Source organism: Canis lupus, chromosome 17 (assembly GCF_048164855.1).
Source record: "Canis lupus baileyi chromosome 17, mCanLup2.hap1, whole genome shotgun sequence".
Taxonomy (NCBI): domain Eukaryota; kingdom Metazoa; phylum Chordata; class Mammalia; order Carnivora; family Canidae; genus Canis; species Canis lupus.
The window spans coordinates 32093182-32108694 of NC_132854.1; the positions used below are offsets into that span (position 1 = coordinate 32093182).

At 36.2% G+C, this 15513-nt stretch overlaps 1 protein-coding gene across 8 annotated transcripts in view; it reads right to left on the reverse strand.

Moving 5' to 3' along the window:
- Nucleotides 1-14758, reverse strand: part of UCHL3 (ubiquitin C-terminal hydrolase L3) — a 54903-nt gene extending 40145 nt beyond the window's left edge. For 2 of the 8 annotated variants that reach the window (XM_072782778.1, XM_072782775.1), the window contains exons 1-5: nucleotides 14413-14498; nucleotides 14282-14293; nucleotides 6167-6295; nucleotides 1478-1634; nucleotides 1037-1122 (exon numbers count right to left, since the gene is read on the reverse strand). In XM_072782778.1, the coding sequence (XP_072638879.1) occupies nucleotides 1037-1122; nucleotides 1478-1634; nucleotides 6167-6295; nucleotides 14282-14293; nucleotides 14413-14454 (426 nt within the window). In that variant the 5' untranslated portion in view covers nucleotides 14455-14498. Of the gene's footprint in view, nucleotides 1-1036; nucleotides 1123-1477; nucleotides 1635-6166; nucleotides 6296-6705; nucleotides 6773-14281; nucleotides 14294-14403 lie in introns of those variants that run through there. The other 6 variants (XM_072782783.1, XM_072782781.1, XM_072782782.1 and 3 more) reach the window with 6 other exon arrangements.
- Nucleotides 14759-15513: the final 755 nt, after the last annotated feature.

Consider the following 15513-nt stretch of genomic DNA (forward strand, 5'->3'; position numbering starts at 1 on the left):
CAACAATAATTTATTGGTAAAATAAAATACTGTACAATGGAAAGCTATGCAGCCATTAAATGATGATGTCAAATATATACTTACTGGTATGTAATACGTTTGTGATAAGTTAAGTGAAAAAAGCAAGTTATAAAACAGTATTACAGTGTGATCAAACTTTTGTTTTAAAAATTGTGTACATACATAATACTCCCTATAAAAATATTAATAATGATGGCTACCTCTCATTAGTGGGATTACTCTTATGTTGTTTATTTTACTTTTGTGTAAAATAAAGATGTTTCATGAAATCTGCAGGTTTTTTAAGAAAAAACAATTTAAGATAATCACCGTTTATAAGAATGCTAAAACAACATAATCAAATCAATGAATTTATTGAGTACAAACTCTAAGGCTTTTCTAGCCAAATAATCTGTATGCTACACCACTTCTAATTTCAAAGAATTTACCATCTACTTAATAGTGTTACTAAAAGGTAAAAAGACTTTTCCTTTTGAAAAAGGAAAATAGATCTCAAATACAGTGAAATTTAAATGCCTCTCTAAAACAATTCTATGAAATGGTACCATCGTTTAAAAGTAGACTGTGTGGCCTGTGTCTTCACACATGCAAAAACATTACTAAGAGGATAAAAGAGCTTAATTATGGTCTGGCATCTACCTTTAAACCTTTGTTTTTTCCACTAATCTTCAGCCTGTTCCAAATTCCCAGTGAAAGACACATAGGGTATCGGCAAGGCATATATTTATAATAGGGAGGGAACGGTAAGCTAGTGTCAATCATAAAATATTTTTTTAAATTTGTAAATCAAACTTTTTTCCTCTCATTCAGCTCTGGATATAAAAAAGAAGTGGCAATTTATCAACACTTATGGATATTTCAAGTAATTTTACGTGAAGTACAAAAGATCTTTTTTTAATAGACACAATAAAATCTGCAATTGCTGAGAACTACAGTTTTAAGACAAACCCCCAAAATCTACAATCCCACAAAACTTTGCCCATAAATGAGATCAAGACAGAAAGAAGGTACCGACGTCATAGTTCTCTAGGTATCTGGCTCGTTCTTCAGGGCTCATTGACACAGATTCCTCCAGGAATTTTTTCAAGGTTGATCCAGATTCTGAGAATATTAAAGATAAAATTGAGAAGGTTTGCTATCTCAAAGAAACTAATACATGAAAAGACTAGAAGCATGCTAACTTTTTCAGGTAAAAACCCCTTCACTGGTAAGTTGGGAATTTAAGAAAACTGAGATAAATGATAGGCTTTGTTAAACCTGTTTATCAATAATATAACAGAATGGGAAAGATTAGTATTTCTTCTATGCTATATACACTCCCATTAAAGAAAGAAGAGAAGAAAATGTTTCATTTAATACTTTAAAAGAAAGAACTACAGCTCCACCTACTGCTCAATAAGTTAACTTCTAACTTAAGGGGTGTGTAGGGGGCAAGCAGTAATACAAAATTATTTACCGAAGTGCATCTTGTCTTTATTGTTGGCAATAGCATGGATCAGTCCAATTGTTCCACAGGCATTGCTGATTGTTTGCTTCATGAAATATACTGATGATGTAACATCTTGTCCCTGAGATTTTATTTTTTCCTCCTCCTCTGTTCTGAATACTTCATACTATTAAAAAAAAGTCAATAATCTACATAGGAATATAATACATTATAAAGTACTCAAACATAAAACTGGGAAACTTCTAAATATCCATCAGCAGGGATTTGGTTAACATACTATGGCATGTCTTAATGGAATACTATAAAGCACTTAAAAAAAGTACGAAGTCTGACTCAGAAATTTGTCCGTGATTATACAGTGGTTCTAGGTCAATATAATTAATATGATTCTCATTTATGTTTTTAAAATATCTACTTTATAGGGGCACGTAGTGGCTCAGTCAGTTAAGCCTCTGACTCTTGATTTTGGCTCAGGTCATATCTCAAGGTTGGTGAGATAGAGCCCCATGTCAGACTCTGCATTGGGCATGAAGCCTGATTTAAGATTCTCTATCTCCTTCTGCCCCTCCCCGATCTGTTCATGTGCACATAAGCGTGCACACAAGCTCACTTGCACGCAGGCACACTCCCTCTATCTCTCAAAAAAAAAAAAAATTTATGGGGCACCTGGGTAGCTTAACCTGTTAAGCATCTGCCTTCAGCTCAGGTCATGATCCTGGAGTCCTAGGACCAATACCCAAGTTGGGCTCTCTGCTCAATGGTGAGCCTGCTTCTCTTTCTCCCTCTCCCTCTGCTCCTCCCCACCCCATGCTCCCTTGCTCTCTCTCTCTCAAAGGAATAAATAAAATCTTTAAATGTTTTTTGATTTAAAAAAATGTTTAAAATATCTACTTCATATATGCGTTGAAAAATTTAAAAGGGTATACAAAAATTTAACAGGTTGGTTATCTCTGGGACATGAGATCACGGGAGGATTTTTATCTCTTTTTACAATGAAATCCTCTATTTTTTATATTTCTATATTGTTAAATCATACTGTATTAACAAAATTCATATGATATAAGCATATTATTTCATAACAAATATTCACTATTATCTATAATAACTGATTATAAAGACAATATGGTATAATAATAAATGCCAGAAATGTGGGTTCTACACTTGACCACTGAGCCCACGTCTTGACTTTGTCATTATTTCCTGTCATTATTATTTGATAAGTCTCATTTTCCTAATTGTAAAAAGAGGCTAAAAATAATAAAGAGGTTAAAAAATGAGGGAGGAGTGAGTGGTGGGAGAGGACAGAAAGATAATTTTATTGTTTTGTTCTATAATTTCAGATTTCAATAGAGTAGGACATCTGCAAAACTACAGCCTGTAGGCCAAATCTGGCCCATTGCCTGTTCTCATAAGAAAAGTTTTAGTTTTGTATTGTTTATGGCTGTTTTCACACTAAAAAGCAAAGTAGAATAGTTTTTTTTTTTTGTTTTTTGTTTAAGTAGAATAGTTTTAAGAGAGACTCTATAGGCCCACAAAGTTGAAAACCTTTATTATCTGGTCCTCTCCAGAAAATGTCGTCTGATCCTTGCAATTAAGGAAACAAATGATGTCTGCAGTTAACTCATAATTAAGAAACTGCTTCTAACAACAAGTGTTTATATGCCTTAAATAATAATTTTTATGAATGTGCTTCTAAGTCAAATTTTTAAGTTACATTTTCAGAATAAATGCTGTATGACTAATTCATTCATGTAAGTTTAATTGATAAAAACTGGAAAAGGTTCAACATATTAACCTTACACTGAAATATCTATATGGTCATACAGTTTAATTTTCTGCTGTTGTTTAATATCAATGTTCCTTGTTAAAGGAAAATAAGATTGGTAACTTCTCAAGATTTAAGGTTTAAGCAGAAAAATCCTAAAATGATACATAGCAAGTATAGGGGAAAAAAAGAAAAGTTATTAATAGTAGACTGAAATGAAAACACATGGTCAAGATATACAAAAATATTAGAAATAAATGTATAGCCTCTTCACTTGCAATTCATTGGTTAGTAAACATATACTTAAACCCACACTTAAAACACCAAAATTAACTTTATATAAAGAGTTATGAGGTATCCATGACAGTCCTTTTGGTATTAGCATGATTAAGCCATTTGCAACTACATAATCAATTTCTAAATTAGAACATAGAAGCCTGATGGGATGCCCAGGTGGATCAGTCAGTTTGGTGTCTATCTTCAGCTCAGGTCATGTTCCCAGGGTCCTGCGATTGAGCCCTCCATTGGGATCTCTGCTCATTGGGGAGTCTGCTTCTCTCTCTCCCCTTCTTGTACTCTCTCTCTCTCTCTCTCTCTCACCCTCAAATAAATAGAATTAAAAAAATAGAAGCCTAAAATACTCTGTATCTCCTAAAATATTCTCTAGATACCTTTTGAGTGACTTTAATATGTCACTTATGAACTGAAATAGGAATATAAAAAATTATAAAGACAACCAAAACTGGCAGATGCCATTATATTTTCCACTTTAATATGTTAGAATTGTGTTCTTTCTAGCAATAGAGAGAATGAGCTTTTCAGTACTGGAGATCCACTAAATGAAGAGTCCTACCGATAAGAACAACATGCTTTTTTAAAATAATGATGACCCAATAAATGAAGACCAAATCCAATTTATTCTCTAATTCTAAAAAGTGAATAAAAAAATAAAAATAAATTTTAAAAAAAGTAGGTCATAAAACTCAATGTTTTAGGAAATTTCCAATTCAGACCAAAAACTCACATTTGTCACACCAACTAAGAAATCCTGAGCTATAAGCAAACTTTTTTTCTTTTTTTTCTTGTTATTGTTCCTTACAATTGGGGTCCTGGGGGGCAGCCCAGGTGGCTCAGCGGTTTAACACCATCTTCAGCCCAGGGCCTGATCCTGGAGACCCAGGATCGAGTCCCATGTCAGGCTCCCTGCATGAAGCCTGCTTCCCCCTCTGCCTGTGTCTCTGCCTCTCTCTCTGTCTCTCTCTCTCTGTCTCTCTGTTTCTCATGAATAAATAGTATCTTAAAAAAAAAAAACAACCAATTGGGGTCCTGGGATAGCTATTTATTGGCTTACTTTAGTAATCAAAAAATAATAATAATACTGGACAAAAGGAGAGTAAACTTAAGTGTCCTAACTCCTCAAATTTCAGAATAATTACAACCTCACCATTAAAAAGTTTAGTGTAATAATGGATAATCAATAAGAAATTTCTAACTCTGAACTTCTATGTTATAAACAGCAAGTATGAATAAATATCCCTTCCTTGATTAAATAATTTGTTTTGGGGACACCTGGGTGGTTCAGCAGTTGGGCGCCTGCCTTTGGCTTAAGTCATGATCCTGGGATCCAGGATTGAGTCCCGCATCGGGCTTCCTGCATGGAGCCTGCTTCTCCCTCTGTCTGTGTATCTGCCCCTCTCTCTCTCTCTCTCTGTCTCTCATAAATAAATAAATAAATCTTTAAAAAAAAAACACAACTATTTGTTTTGTAGAATATTAAGTAGAAAAGACAAATATTTCAGTATTTTTTCATATTGAACTGAGGCTAATTAGTTATGACATAAAGAAAATTATCCAAAATTTTCTAGGACTGAACAAACCCTGATTCTTATTTTCTATGGGACTTGGCTCCATTTATTCCTGAAAAATAAGATGAGCTGAGTATGGTCACCAAGTTATCAACACGTCACTTCTCCCACATCTTTTCAAACATTATTTCTTCATTTTTCACAACTACTGACTGTATCCCGTTGTTTCTAAATTTAGAAATAAAAGAAAGATATGGACTCAAAACCTGTTTTAAAGTGAACTTAAAAGTTCTGGCTTCATAATGCATATATCTATATGACATTCTAGAAGAAAGGCCTGAAATATGGAGATTTGAAATTAAATACAGAACTATAAGAACAGCTAATTATAATCCTCAGCACATCCTAAATCTGCCAATTAAGCTATATTTCAACTTAATGATTTCCACACATACTGAGTTTATTCTGTAAATGTAACCCCTGTCATTAGTTACACTTACCTCCTTAAAGATTTCTTTTTACATATATATTGGATACAATTACATATTTTATATACTAAAATTGTGAATATTCTTTATACCTTCTCTAAGGCAGATTTAGGATTACTGTAGTACTTAATATTTCTAAAGTATATACATCAAAATGTGATTAAATGCAATATCCAAAACACACTGAGGCAAAGTAATCATATTTTAAAAAAGAAGAGACAAAAAAAAAAGAGACATCCAAAAATGGTAGTCTTGGCACTACACCCAAGTTGTTTTTTGGGTTTTTTTTAAGATTTTATTTTTTATTCATGAGACACACAGAGAGAGGAAGAGCAAAGGCAGATCCCAGGACCCCGTGATCCTGCCTTGAGCCAAAGGCAGACGCTCAACCACTGAACCACCCAGATGCCCCTGTACTACCCGAGTTTAAAAATCTAACTCAGGGCTTTATTCTCAATCTATAAATCAAAATCTAAATAACATTTCTTTAACTAAACTAGGTTTTTAAGATATCTTTTAGATTTCCTCATTTTATGCAAGAAGGGAGTCATTTGTTCTTAAAGAATAGCATGTTTTTAATTCAACATTGAAAAAGAACATTACATTTACCAGAAACTTTATTATCGCAATTAACAATTACCTTTTCTGTAATAGGGAAGAGAAGTAACACTGCACACACTGGTCTTGGTACCATGCTAAGGAGTTCAGGATCCATTCCATATACATCGACGAACTGCCAGTTAGGATGTAGACCTAATTGTTTGAGAAACTGGTAAAGGTTGAAAACAAACAAACAAACAAAAATTGTAGTGTTAACAGGGAAATAATGAACATGAATTACTGCATATCTAATAAATAAAAGCAAATGAAAGGGACAATTATTAGTGAGGTTTGGTAAGAATGAAGTAAAGCAGGTTTTCCATGAATATGGTGGAAAAAGACATCTATATATTTATATCAATAAACATCAACAATTTATAATATATTAAGCAAATTTCCTTTTTAAAAATCCATTACTTTGAGATTGAACATAATAAACCAGGGCTTCCCCAAACACATACAAATTAGCTTGCTTGATATGTTAAACTCATTTCCAGTACATGATTTTTAAAAAGATGTATTTAAGTTCTAGCAAATAAAGAATTATATTAGGTGATCAACACAGTTTATCCTACTTACCAAAGATGATGCTTGAGGTTTAAAGATAGGCAGATTATCACAAATTATATCAATAAGCAAAAAGTACCTATAGCAAAAAAGTCCAGTGATTGTATGAACGCAGAAAATGCTTGATATAACAAGAAAACTACTTCCTGATCTCTAATACTTAATGAAACCTACTCAACATCACTGTCTCTCATACTTAACAAAACAACTGTAGCAAAAGATTAGTGGTTTTTTAAACTCTTAAGATTTCATAGGAAAATAAAATGTCAGACCCTAATCTACTGCAGACAGAAAAAATGAGAATGATGTCAATTTCACAATAAAGTCTTAATAAATGTTTGGGTTGAATGAAGCTGTTGATTTACAAAAGTACACCATCACAAAATAAGGTTTATTTTTAGATGACAGAAAAAAAGGAGCAGAGGAGGAAAAAATCATATTGAAAATGTATCATGGGGTGCTTGGGTGGCTAAGTTGGTTAAGCGTCCAACTCTTCTTTTCAGCTTAGGTCATGATCTCAGGGATGTGAGACTTAGCCCCATATCTGGCTACCCGCTGGGCATGGAGCCTGCTTAGGATACTCTCTGTCTCTCCCTCTCCTTCTGCTCCCACCCTTCTCTCTCAGGAATGTGCACTCTCTCTCTTTCTCTTTCTTTAATTAAAAAAAAAAAAAAAAAGACTATAAGTTATCTATTGGTCTAACATTATCTGAAACTTGAAAATAAGACAGTGCCTTAGGTCCTTCTCTCTAAAGAATGATCATATGTACTTGGACCATCAATAGAGATCTTGAAAAACTAATAGAAACCATGCCATGTTAAATAAACAGTGATATTCATCTCATACAGTCAAATTCTGTAAGAAAAGACCTTCCTAATTAAATAGCTAGTCCCCATATCTCCATACTTCTCTGCTTGGCAAAGAAACTCTAATTAATGATATTATGGTTGGTCAAAAATAAGGTCCTAGATTTATGTAATAAGAAATATACTGATTTTAAAAACTTCTCTTGGCAGAATGAGCTCAACATCTATTAAGTTAATCAAGTCACATGATCTCCAACAGTCTGGGGCCACAGAAATCAATGGACTCCTCTGTATTATACCTATTCTTCATCTAATTCCCCTCATCTAAAGGGTCCAAACTTTAGTTAAGTTCACCGAAGTACTCCAAACTACTTCTCTCTCCATTCTCCATTTTCTCCAAAATTCTTACTTAATGCCCTTCTCAATATTCAGTTTTATTTAGAAACCAAAAAGAATTAAAATTGACCAAGGGAAGGAACTGTGTCTTATTCATTTTTTAAATCCCATTGCCTTGCACTGTACCTGGCTAAACCCAACACTCAAGTTATACTTGTTGAACTGAAGATTACATTCCTATTTTAATAAATATAATCTTGCCATCTGTATGTCTATGTATGTCCATTAAGCTATGGACATATATTTAAAATATATTCATTTTTATTTGTGTCATGTTAAGTAGACAGGAAAGATATGTTTGGCCCCTAATCTAAAACCGGACATTCATTTAATCAACTCAGAATTCTACCTGCCCAGCCTATGGCCATTCCATCCTGAGCACATGCTAATCTTGTCTGATCTCAGAAGCTAAGCAGGGTCGAGCCTGATTAGTACTTGGATGGGAGACTACTACCTGCCCAGGATTTGGAGCTCTAAAGGAAAGAATCATGAATCTAGATAAGAGGATTTTAATTTATTTGTTAATTTTGTATATCCCAAAAAGTCATACTGTCATAAAATTATAAAACAAGATGGTACACATAACAGAGTAATTTCACAACTGTGCCACAAAAGCAAGTAAACATTTTACTGACAGTCTGGATAAAACTGGCAAATTACTGTGAAGTAGAGGGCCTTTGTTGTAAACTAACTCCGTGTCAGCCAAAGCCGTTCATTATGAAAAGTACCAAGATCAAAGGCACCAACTGTAGTGAGCTGATAAGGAAAAAACTGAGGAAAACATGACTAAATTAACATAAAAATGGGTAAATTTGAAGTGGAATCACATTTTCTAACTTTTTACTCATATTGCTAATCAAATGAGCTTGATAAAAAAAAATTCAATCAATATCTATCAAGTACATTAGTTACATCCTCTGACTCCAGAATGCTGTAAGACTCACGCGGGAAGTCATCATAGGGAACAAAAAGAACAAAAGCAGCTATTAATAGTAACTACCTCTGGGAAGTGGAGAAAGGGTGAGGAAGAAGGTCATCAACTTTTACCTCTCACTTTTTCTTTTTTAAATCATGAAGCTGTCCTATGTTGATCATTAAAACAAAAACAAAAACCTTTGTTTAAAATTATCCTATGAAAATAGAGAAAGATTGGATGGAAATTCTCTAAAATATTGACTGCAGTTAGCTTGAGTAGTGTACTCAACTTTTTCATTTTCCAGTTTTAAAAAAATGTGTTATTTTTACAACAGTTATATATAGTTTGTAAGTTACAAAAAAATCTATAGAACTGATACACATATGTATTTTAGTTAAATTTACAAAACTGGGAGAAAACTCAAAGTAACAATCTTAAAACTATTCCAAAAAAATCTCCAAACTACCCACAGAGTATTCTATATATGCATTTGCAAAGCCATCTCAACACAATTAGAACCATCCAGTTTGCATCAAGCAGGATAAACAGACTTATAACCTCTAATTCCAGTCTTTTGGCTTTTCTAAACATTGGATAATAAAATAACAAAATTCTGATTAGCTCACCAAATGTTCACAATGCCACTAAAATTTTAGCCAATCAAGAAAAATGAGTAAATTAGTATATGTGCCTTTAGGGGCACTTGGGTGGCTCAGTCGGTTAAGTGTCCGACTTCAGCTCAGGTCAGAATCTCAAGGTCCTGGGATGGAACTCTGTGTCTCCATCCTTCATACCCATGGGAAGTCTGCTCGTCCCTCTTCCATGCCCCGTCCCCTGCTCATTCTCTCTAATAAATAAAATCTTTAAAAAAAAAAAAAAAAAGGAATATGTATCCATGAAAGATCCTTAGGCAGCTTTTTTTTGATAGTCCAATGATGAATTTTTCTACTAAATAAATTTAAGATTAATCGTAAAAATTTTTTTAAAGTATCATGTATCAGAAACATGCTAAAAGATTTAATGTACTTCACCTTTATTGCAACTGGCAAGATAGCTTTTATTATATCCTTTTACCAGTGAGAAAATGGGAGTCTGGGAGTTTACATGATTTTTCAAGCTCACACTGTTAGAACCCACATGCAAAGGTCCAGGATGCTCTCGTCCCTTTTTACTTTTCAGGCCCCATTCTTCACTGTCTGAAGTCTCTTTTTTTGTACCTTATTTTCTAACTTTAGCTACAATGAACTCTTCCTCTTCTCAAAGGGTCTATAACCACCTCTTCCTTCCAGGTTTTTGCACTCAAACTAGACTTCTGTACCTGAAAAACTTTTGCCCTCTGCCCCTAGTTTATAATGAATCACTCCTTCTTTAGATAATATTCAAGTAACAAAAACTCTGATTTTATAAATTTAAGAAAATAGAAAAATAAGATTTTCCTTTCAAATTTGTTCTAAAGCCACTTTCTCTGGTCTTTAATGCCCTGCTTAGGGCAGCAATAGACTCCTCCTTATTACTACTTTGTTAATGATTTAGATTATAACAGAAATTATACTTAAATTTAGTACTTGCTTGATATTACTACCAATAAACATATATTGGTAGTAATCGCTAAATGCAGAAGTAGAAGAATAGTAGTTAAATAAGAATAATTTTTTCTATCACGTAAATGATTTTATTCCAGGTAAGTCTTACCTGTAACATGGCAAAAAAATGTTCTTAGAAGGTATTGACAGCATATTACTCAATAAGAAAAATCATTGTTTATCACATCTAAGGAGACACATGGTTACTAATTAATGTCTGACAATAATGATCTCCATATAGTCAATATGAGTCAATCATTCTTCTACAAACTAGGTATCATTAGAACATAAAACAGTATTTGCTCAAACTAAGAGTACAATAATAACACATGCAACTATCAAACTGTAACAAGTAAAAGGCCTAAGAGTCCATTAGGATGAGGAAATAGTGTGGGGATGGATAGTATTGGGGTTTATCTATGGTTTAATTTATTAATTCTCCAAATTCTAAGTCAGTTTTTAAATTTCTATTCATTTTCTACCCTCAGTTTTGTCACTAATACAGAGGATAAAAAAACAACCACAAAAATTTTGGTTAAAACTAATCATCACTTCCAAGATATTTGCCCATTCTCCTCTAAAAGCATATCACTTCTTTAATAAATTTAAAACAAACTGAACCATGCCATAGCAAGCCAGAAATAGTGTAGAGTCATACACAAAATATCTTTTCCCTGTTTGTGTCACCTCAGAATGGCCTCCTGTCACCATTCAACCTATTATGTTTCTCCTGATGATCTCGATCACAGTACCCTATTAATTTTTTCCACTGCACATGAAACAATTGCTAATTGTTTCCTTACTTGTTTATTGTCTATCATCCCACTGAAATGAAACCAGAAAACCATGAATATTTTAATCACTAAAGAATAACCAGCTCCTTCTCAGATACCTGACATTAAAAAGGTACTCCACAAATATTATTTGATGTAAGTACTTTAGTTTATAGTGAATGTGCTTTATAGTCTATTAAGATTACCTGGGAACAAAGTCCAATAGCAGCTGGATCACATCACAGTTAAATAAGCTTATATTGTTAAAAAATAACAATATCACCTAAAAAAACAGTTTTGTTCATTCGTCTGTTGATATGGTTAATAACAATGATTGACTTTTGAATGAACCAGCTTAGCAATACCTGCATAAACTTCTTAGTCATGAAATAGTACCTTTTTTACACATTGCTACATTCTCTTTGCTAATATTTTGTTGAAAATTTTTAGATGCCATGAGAGACACTGTCTGTATTATTCATATTATGGCTTGCCTGGTAATGCTGGCCATTAAAATGAATTGATAAGTGTCCCTCCTCTTCTATGTTTATGTAGAACTGGCATTATTTCTTCCTTAAATAATCATCCCAAGAGATGCAGAGAAGTCATTTGAGAAAGCTAAACACTGATTCATGATAAAAACCCTCAGCAAACTAAGAAAAGGAGGAAGCTTCCTTATGTGAAAAAAAGCGTTTACTGAAACCTTACATTTAATATACCTAATAAAGAGCAAATGGTTTCTACCCAGGGTCTGGTAAAGATAAAGATGTCCTCCCTCTCCATTCTATTCAACTTTGTATTGGAGTTCCCAACCAGTGCCATAAGAAATAAGAAGCACACAGGCTGAAAAGGAAGAAATAAAAAAACAGTCTATTCAGAGAATATGATGGTCTATATAGAAAGTTCCAAAACATCTACAAAGAAGCCACCAGAATAAGTGAATTTAGCAAGGCAGGACACAAATCAACATATAAAAATCAACTGTACTTCTATACATACCAATGAACAATAAAAACTTAAATTTTAAAACAGCATCATTTACAATAGTACCAAAAATCATTAAATACGCAGGTATAAATCTAACATGTGCAAGACCTAAATGCTGAAACTGTGTTTTGTACTGCTGAATGAAATCAAAGAAGGCCCAAGTAAATGATGAGATATACCATCTTAATGGATTATAAGGCTCTATATTTTTATGATGCTAATTTTCCCCAAACTAAATCTATATAGATTTAGACACACATTCACCATAAACATCACAATTTTTTTGTAGAACTTGACAAACTGACTGTAAAATCTATATGCCAAGGCAAAGTAACTAATAACCTGAAACAACTTCAAAAACGAACAAAGTGGGAGGATCCCTACCATTTGATTTCAAGGTTTACTACAAAACTACAGTAATAGAAACAGTGTGGTATTAGAAAAAGAAGAGACACATAGATCAACGGAAAAGAAGAATCCAGATATATGGTAAATTGATTTTTCACGAAAGGTGTAAAAATAGATTTGGACTGAGTCTGACAGAAATAGGCGTCTCTCTTACGGCACGAAATCAGGCATTGAAAATACGGACTTTTTTCAGCCTAAATATTTTTTTTTCTCTTTCTACAAAGGGGTCAAAATGTTTTAAGGGAAAAATGGACAGCAAATTTCAAAGGGTGTAAACAAAAGAAAAGGGAAGTGTTTATGGACCGGGACTGCCACCTAAAGAGAAATATAAAAGATAAATGCTGATTTTAAGCTTTGAACATTTCTAGATTACTAAAGAGGTAAGAGTTCACAGTCATTTCAAAAATAAAATAAACTGTATAAGATGAAGGATTTGCTGTCAACATTAAAACATTTCTGGGATGCCTGGGAAGCTCAGTGGTTGAGCCTCTGCCTTTGGCTCAGGTAGTGATCCCAGGGTCCCGGGATCAAGTTATGCATCAGGCTCCCTGCAGGAAGCCTGCTTCTCCCTCTGCCTATGTCTCTGCCTGTGTGTGTCTCCCATGAATAAATAAATAAAAATCTTTTTTAAAAAAAGAGACAAAAAAAAATAGACATTTCTATCTATTTTCTGTATGTAAGGAATTTTCTACAAGCTTTGAAAACTAAATATCAATTAAGTACCTGATGAATCACTATTCCTTGGTGATGAAAAAGATTATGGGGGTTTGGGGGGGGGGGAGGGAAGTAGATCATATGACAAAGTAAGAAGACAGTAAAAAGTCAGTGAGCTGCTGAGAATGACAAACAGGTTAAGACAAAATACACCTAAGCAAATCAAAAGTTTATACCTGGTAGCACTTATTGTTCTTTTAATCGAGTGGCTGGAAGATGTGCCCTTTTCCCTCCCCAAACTTGAACCTTCAACACCCAGAGGGGCTTTAAGAGTTTGTAGGTGGGGAAAAAATAATAAATAAAATAAAATAAAATAAAATAAAATAAAATAAAATAAAATAAAATAAAATAAAATAAAAATAAATAAATAAATAAATAAATAAATAAATAAATAAATAAATAAAAGAGTTTGTAGGTGAGCAAAGTACGGCGTGGGTCCCATTATACTGAGCTTTGTATGGTGTCAAAGCAACTGAATTCCAGCTTTAAGGGACTGGAAGAGAAAGGGGGCGTGGCGGGGAAGACCAGTGACTTGATGGAGCAAGACAAGATGATTGGAAGATGATTTCATAGTGCGGGCGGTGGATGAAATTACAAGGACTGGGTGGGCGAGTTTACAAAGCTTGGAGTCAGGTAGTGTAGACGAATTAGTCACCCACAAGGTACAAAGGTTGGGAAATGATGGAATCGGCAGCAGCAGGAGGCAACACCAAGAGGGGAGAGGTATTGGGAAGGGCAGGGTCAAGGTGCCACAAGCCGCGGACCCGGAGACCCCAAGGAAAGGAGAGGACGGGGCAACGGAAGCAAGAGGAGGGACCGGGACAGCCGGGAGCATCTCCGGGAGCCAGGTGGGAGGGATACGGCCGCAGAGGGAGCACAGCACACCGGGTCTGAAGCAGGACCACAGGGGCCCTCACTGCATCTAATTCCCGATTCCTAGTAGGCGCAGAGATGCAGGCGGGCAGGGAGGGCTCCGGGGTCCCGAGCGGCAGACACCTCACTCACCTGGTTGGTGACCTGAAAACCAAACAGAGAACACAATTTATAGGGACAGACTGGTCTGGGCTCGCCGCGGCAAGCCCGCTGCCCTCGACCCCTAACCCGCGGCCTCACGCCGAGGTCCGGGCCGCGCTCACCTCGGGATTGGCCTCCAGCGGCAGCCAGCGCTGACCCTCCATGGCCACCCCGCCCGGCCCCCGTCCAGGTCTGACAGCCGCCGCCGCCGCCGCCGCCGCCGCTTCCGCCCCCGCGCGCCTTGACCTGGGACCGTCTAACCCTCCGCCACCCCCCGGGAGGAGGGCCGACGAACGAAGAAAAGCCTGACACCTCTCTAGCTCCCTTCTCCCTCTCTGCGGAGACACACACACGTCTTACAGACGAACATACAATCGGAGAGGAGAAGAGAAGCCACCTCTCTACTGCAGAAGGGAAAACAATCTGAATCCGCAGCCAGCTCCCCTCTCACTTGGACTGTTCCTCTCCGAGCCGGGCGCCCGCGCGCTGCGCCTGCGCCCTGCGCGGCCCTGGCGCCTCGTGTTCGCCGGCGCCCTCCCGTTCCTGCAGCTTCGGCTGGAGGCGCTAGGGGGCGTGCCACCGAGGCTAGTCCTGAGAGCCAGACACCGGATTGCCAGCCGCACAGCGGGAGTCCTGAAGGCCAGGGATGCCCGGGAGTCCTGTCCCTAAAGCTCATGTCGCATGCAGAGGTGATATGTAGGCCTTGTCTGCTGTTGCACAGTTGCGAGGGGGAGGGGTGCTCTCCATATACCTATTCAGTTATGTCTGGAAAAAAAAAATCAAGCCCCTATTATTATTATTTTTTTTTTTTATAAATTTCTTTCTTTATTTATGATAGTCAGAGAGAGAGACACAGAGAGAGGCAGAGACACAGGCAGAGGGAGAAGCAGGCTCCCTGCACCGGGAGCCCGATGTGGGATTCGATCCCGGGTCTCCAGGATCGCGCCCTGGGCCAAAGGCAGGCGCCAAACCGATGCGCCACCCAGGGATCCCAAGCCCCTATTATGAATCAGATTCTGTACTTACCCTAGAGAGGTGGACAGAATGAAAAATCACAATGAAGTATGAGGCATATGTGACAGTGGTAGTTGCATGAGGTGTAGGACTGCAGAGAGGTGCGGCTAAAGTTGGGCGGGGGGGGGGTGTCCAGAGGCTTCTAGCAGAAGATGCAGAGCTGAAGTGAACCCTTAAAACCTAGTAGGCATTAGCCAGACACAGAGGAG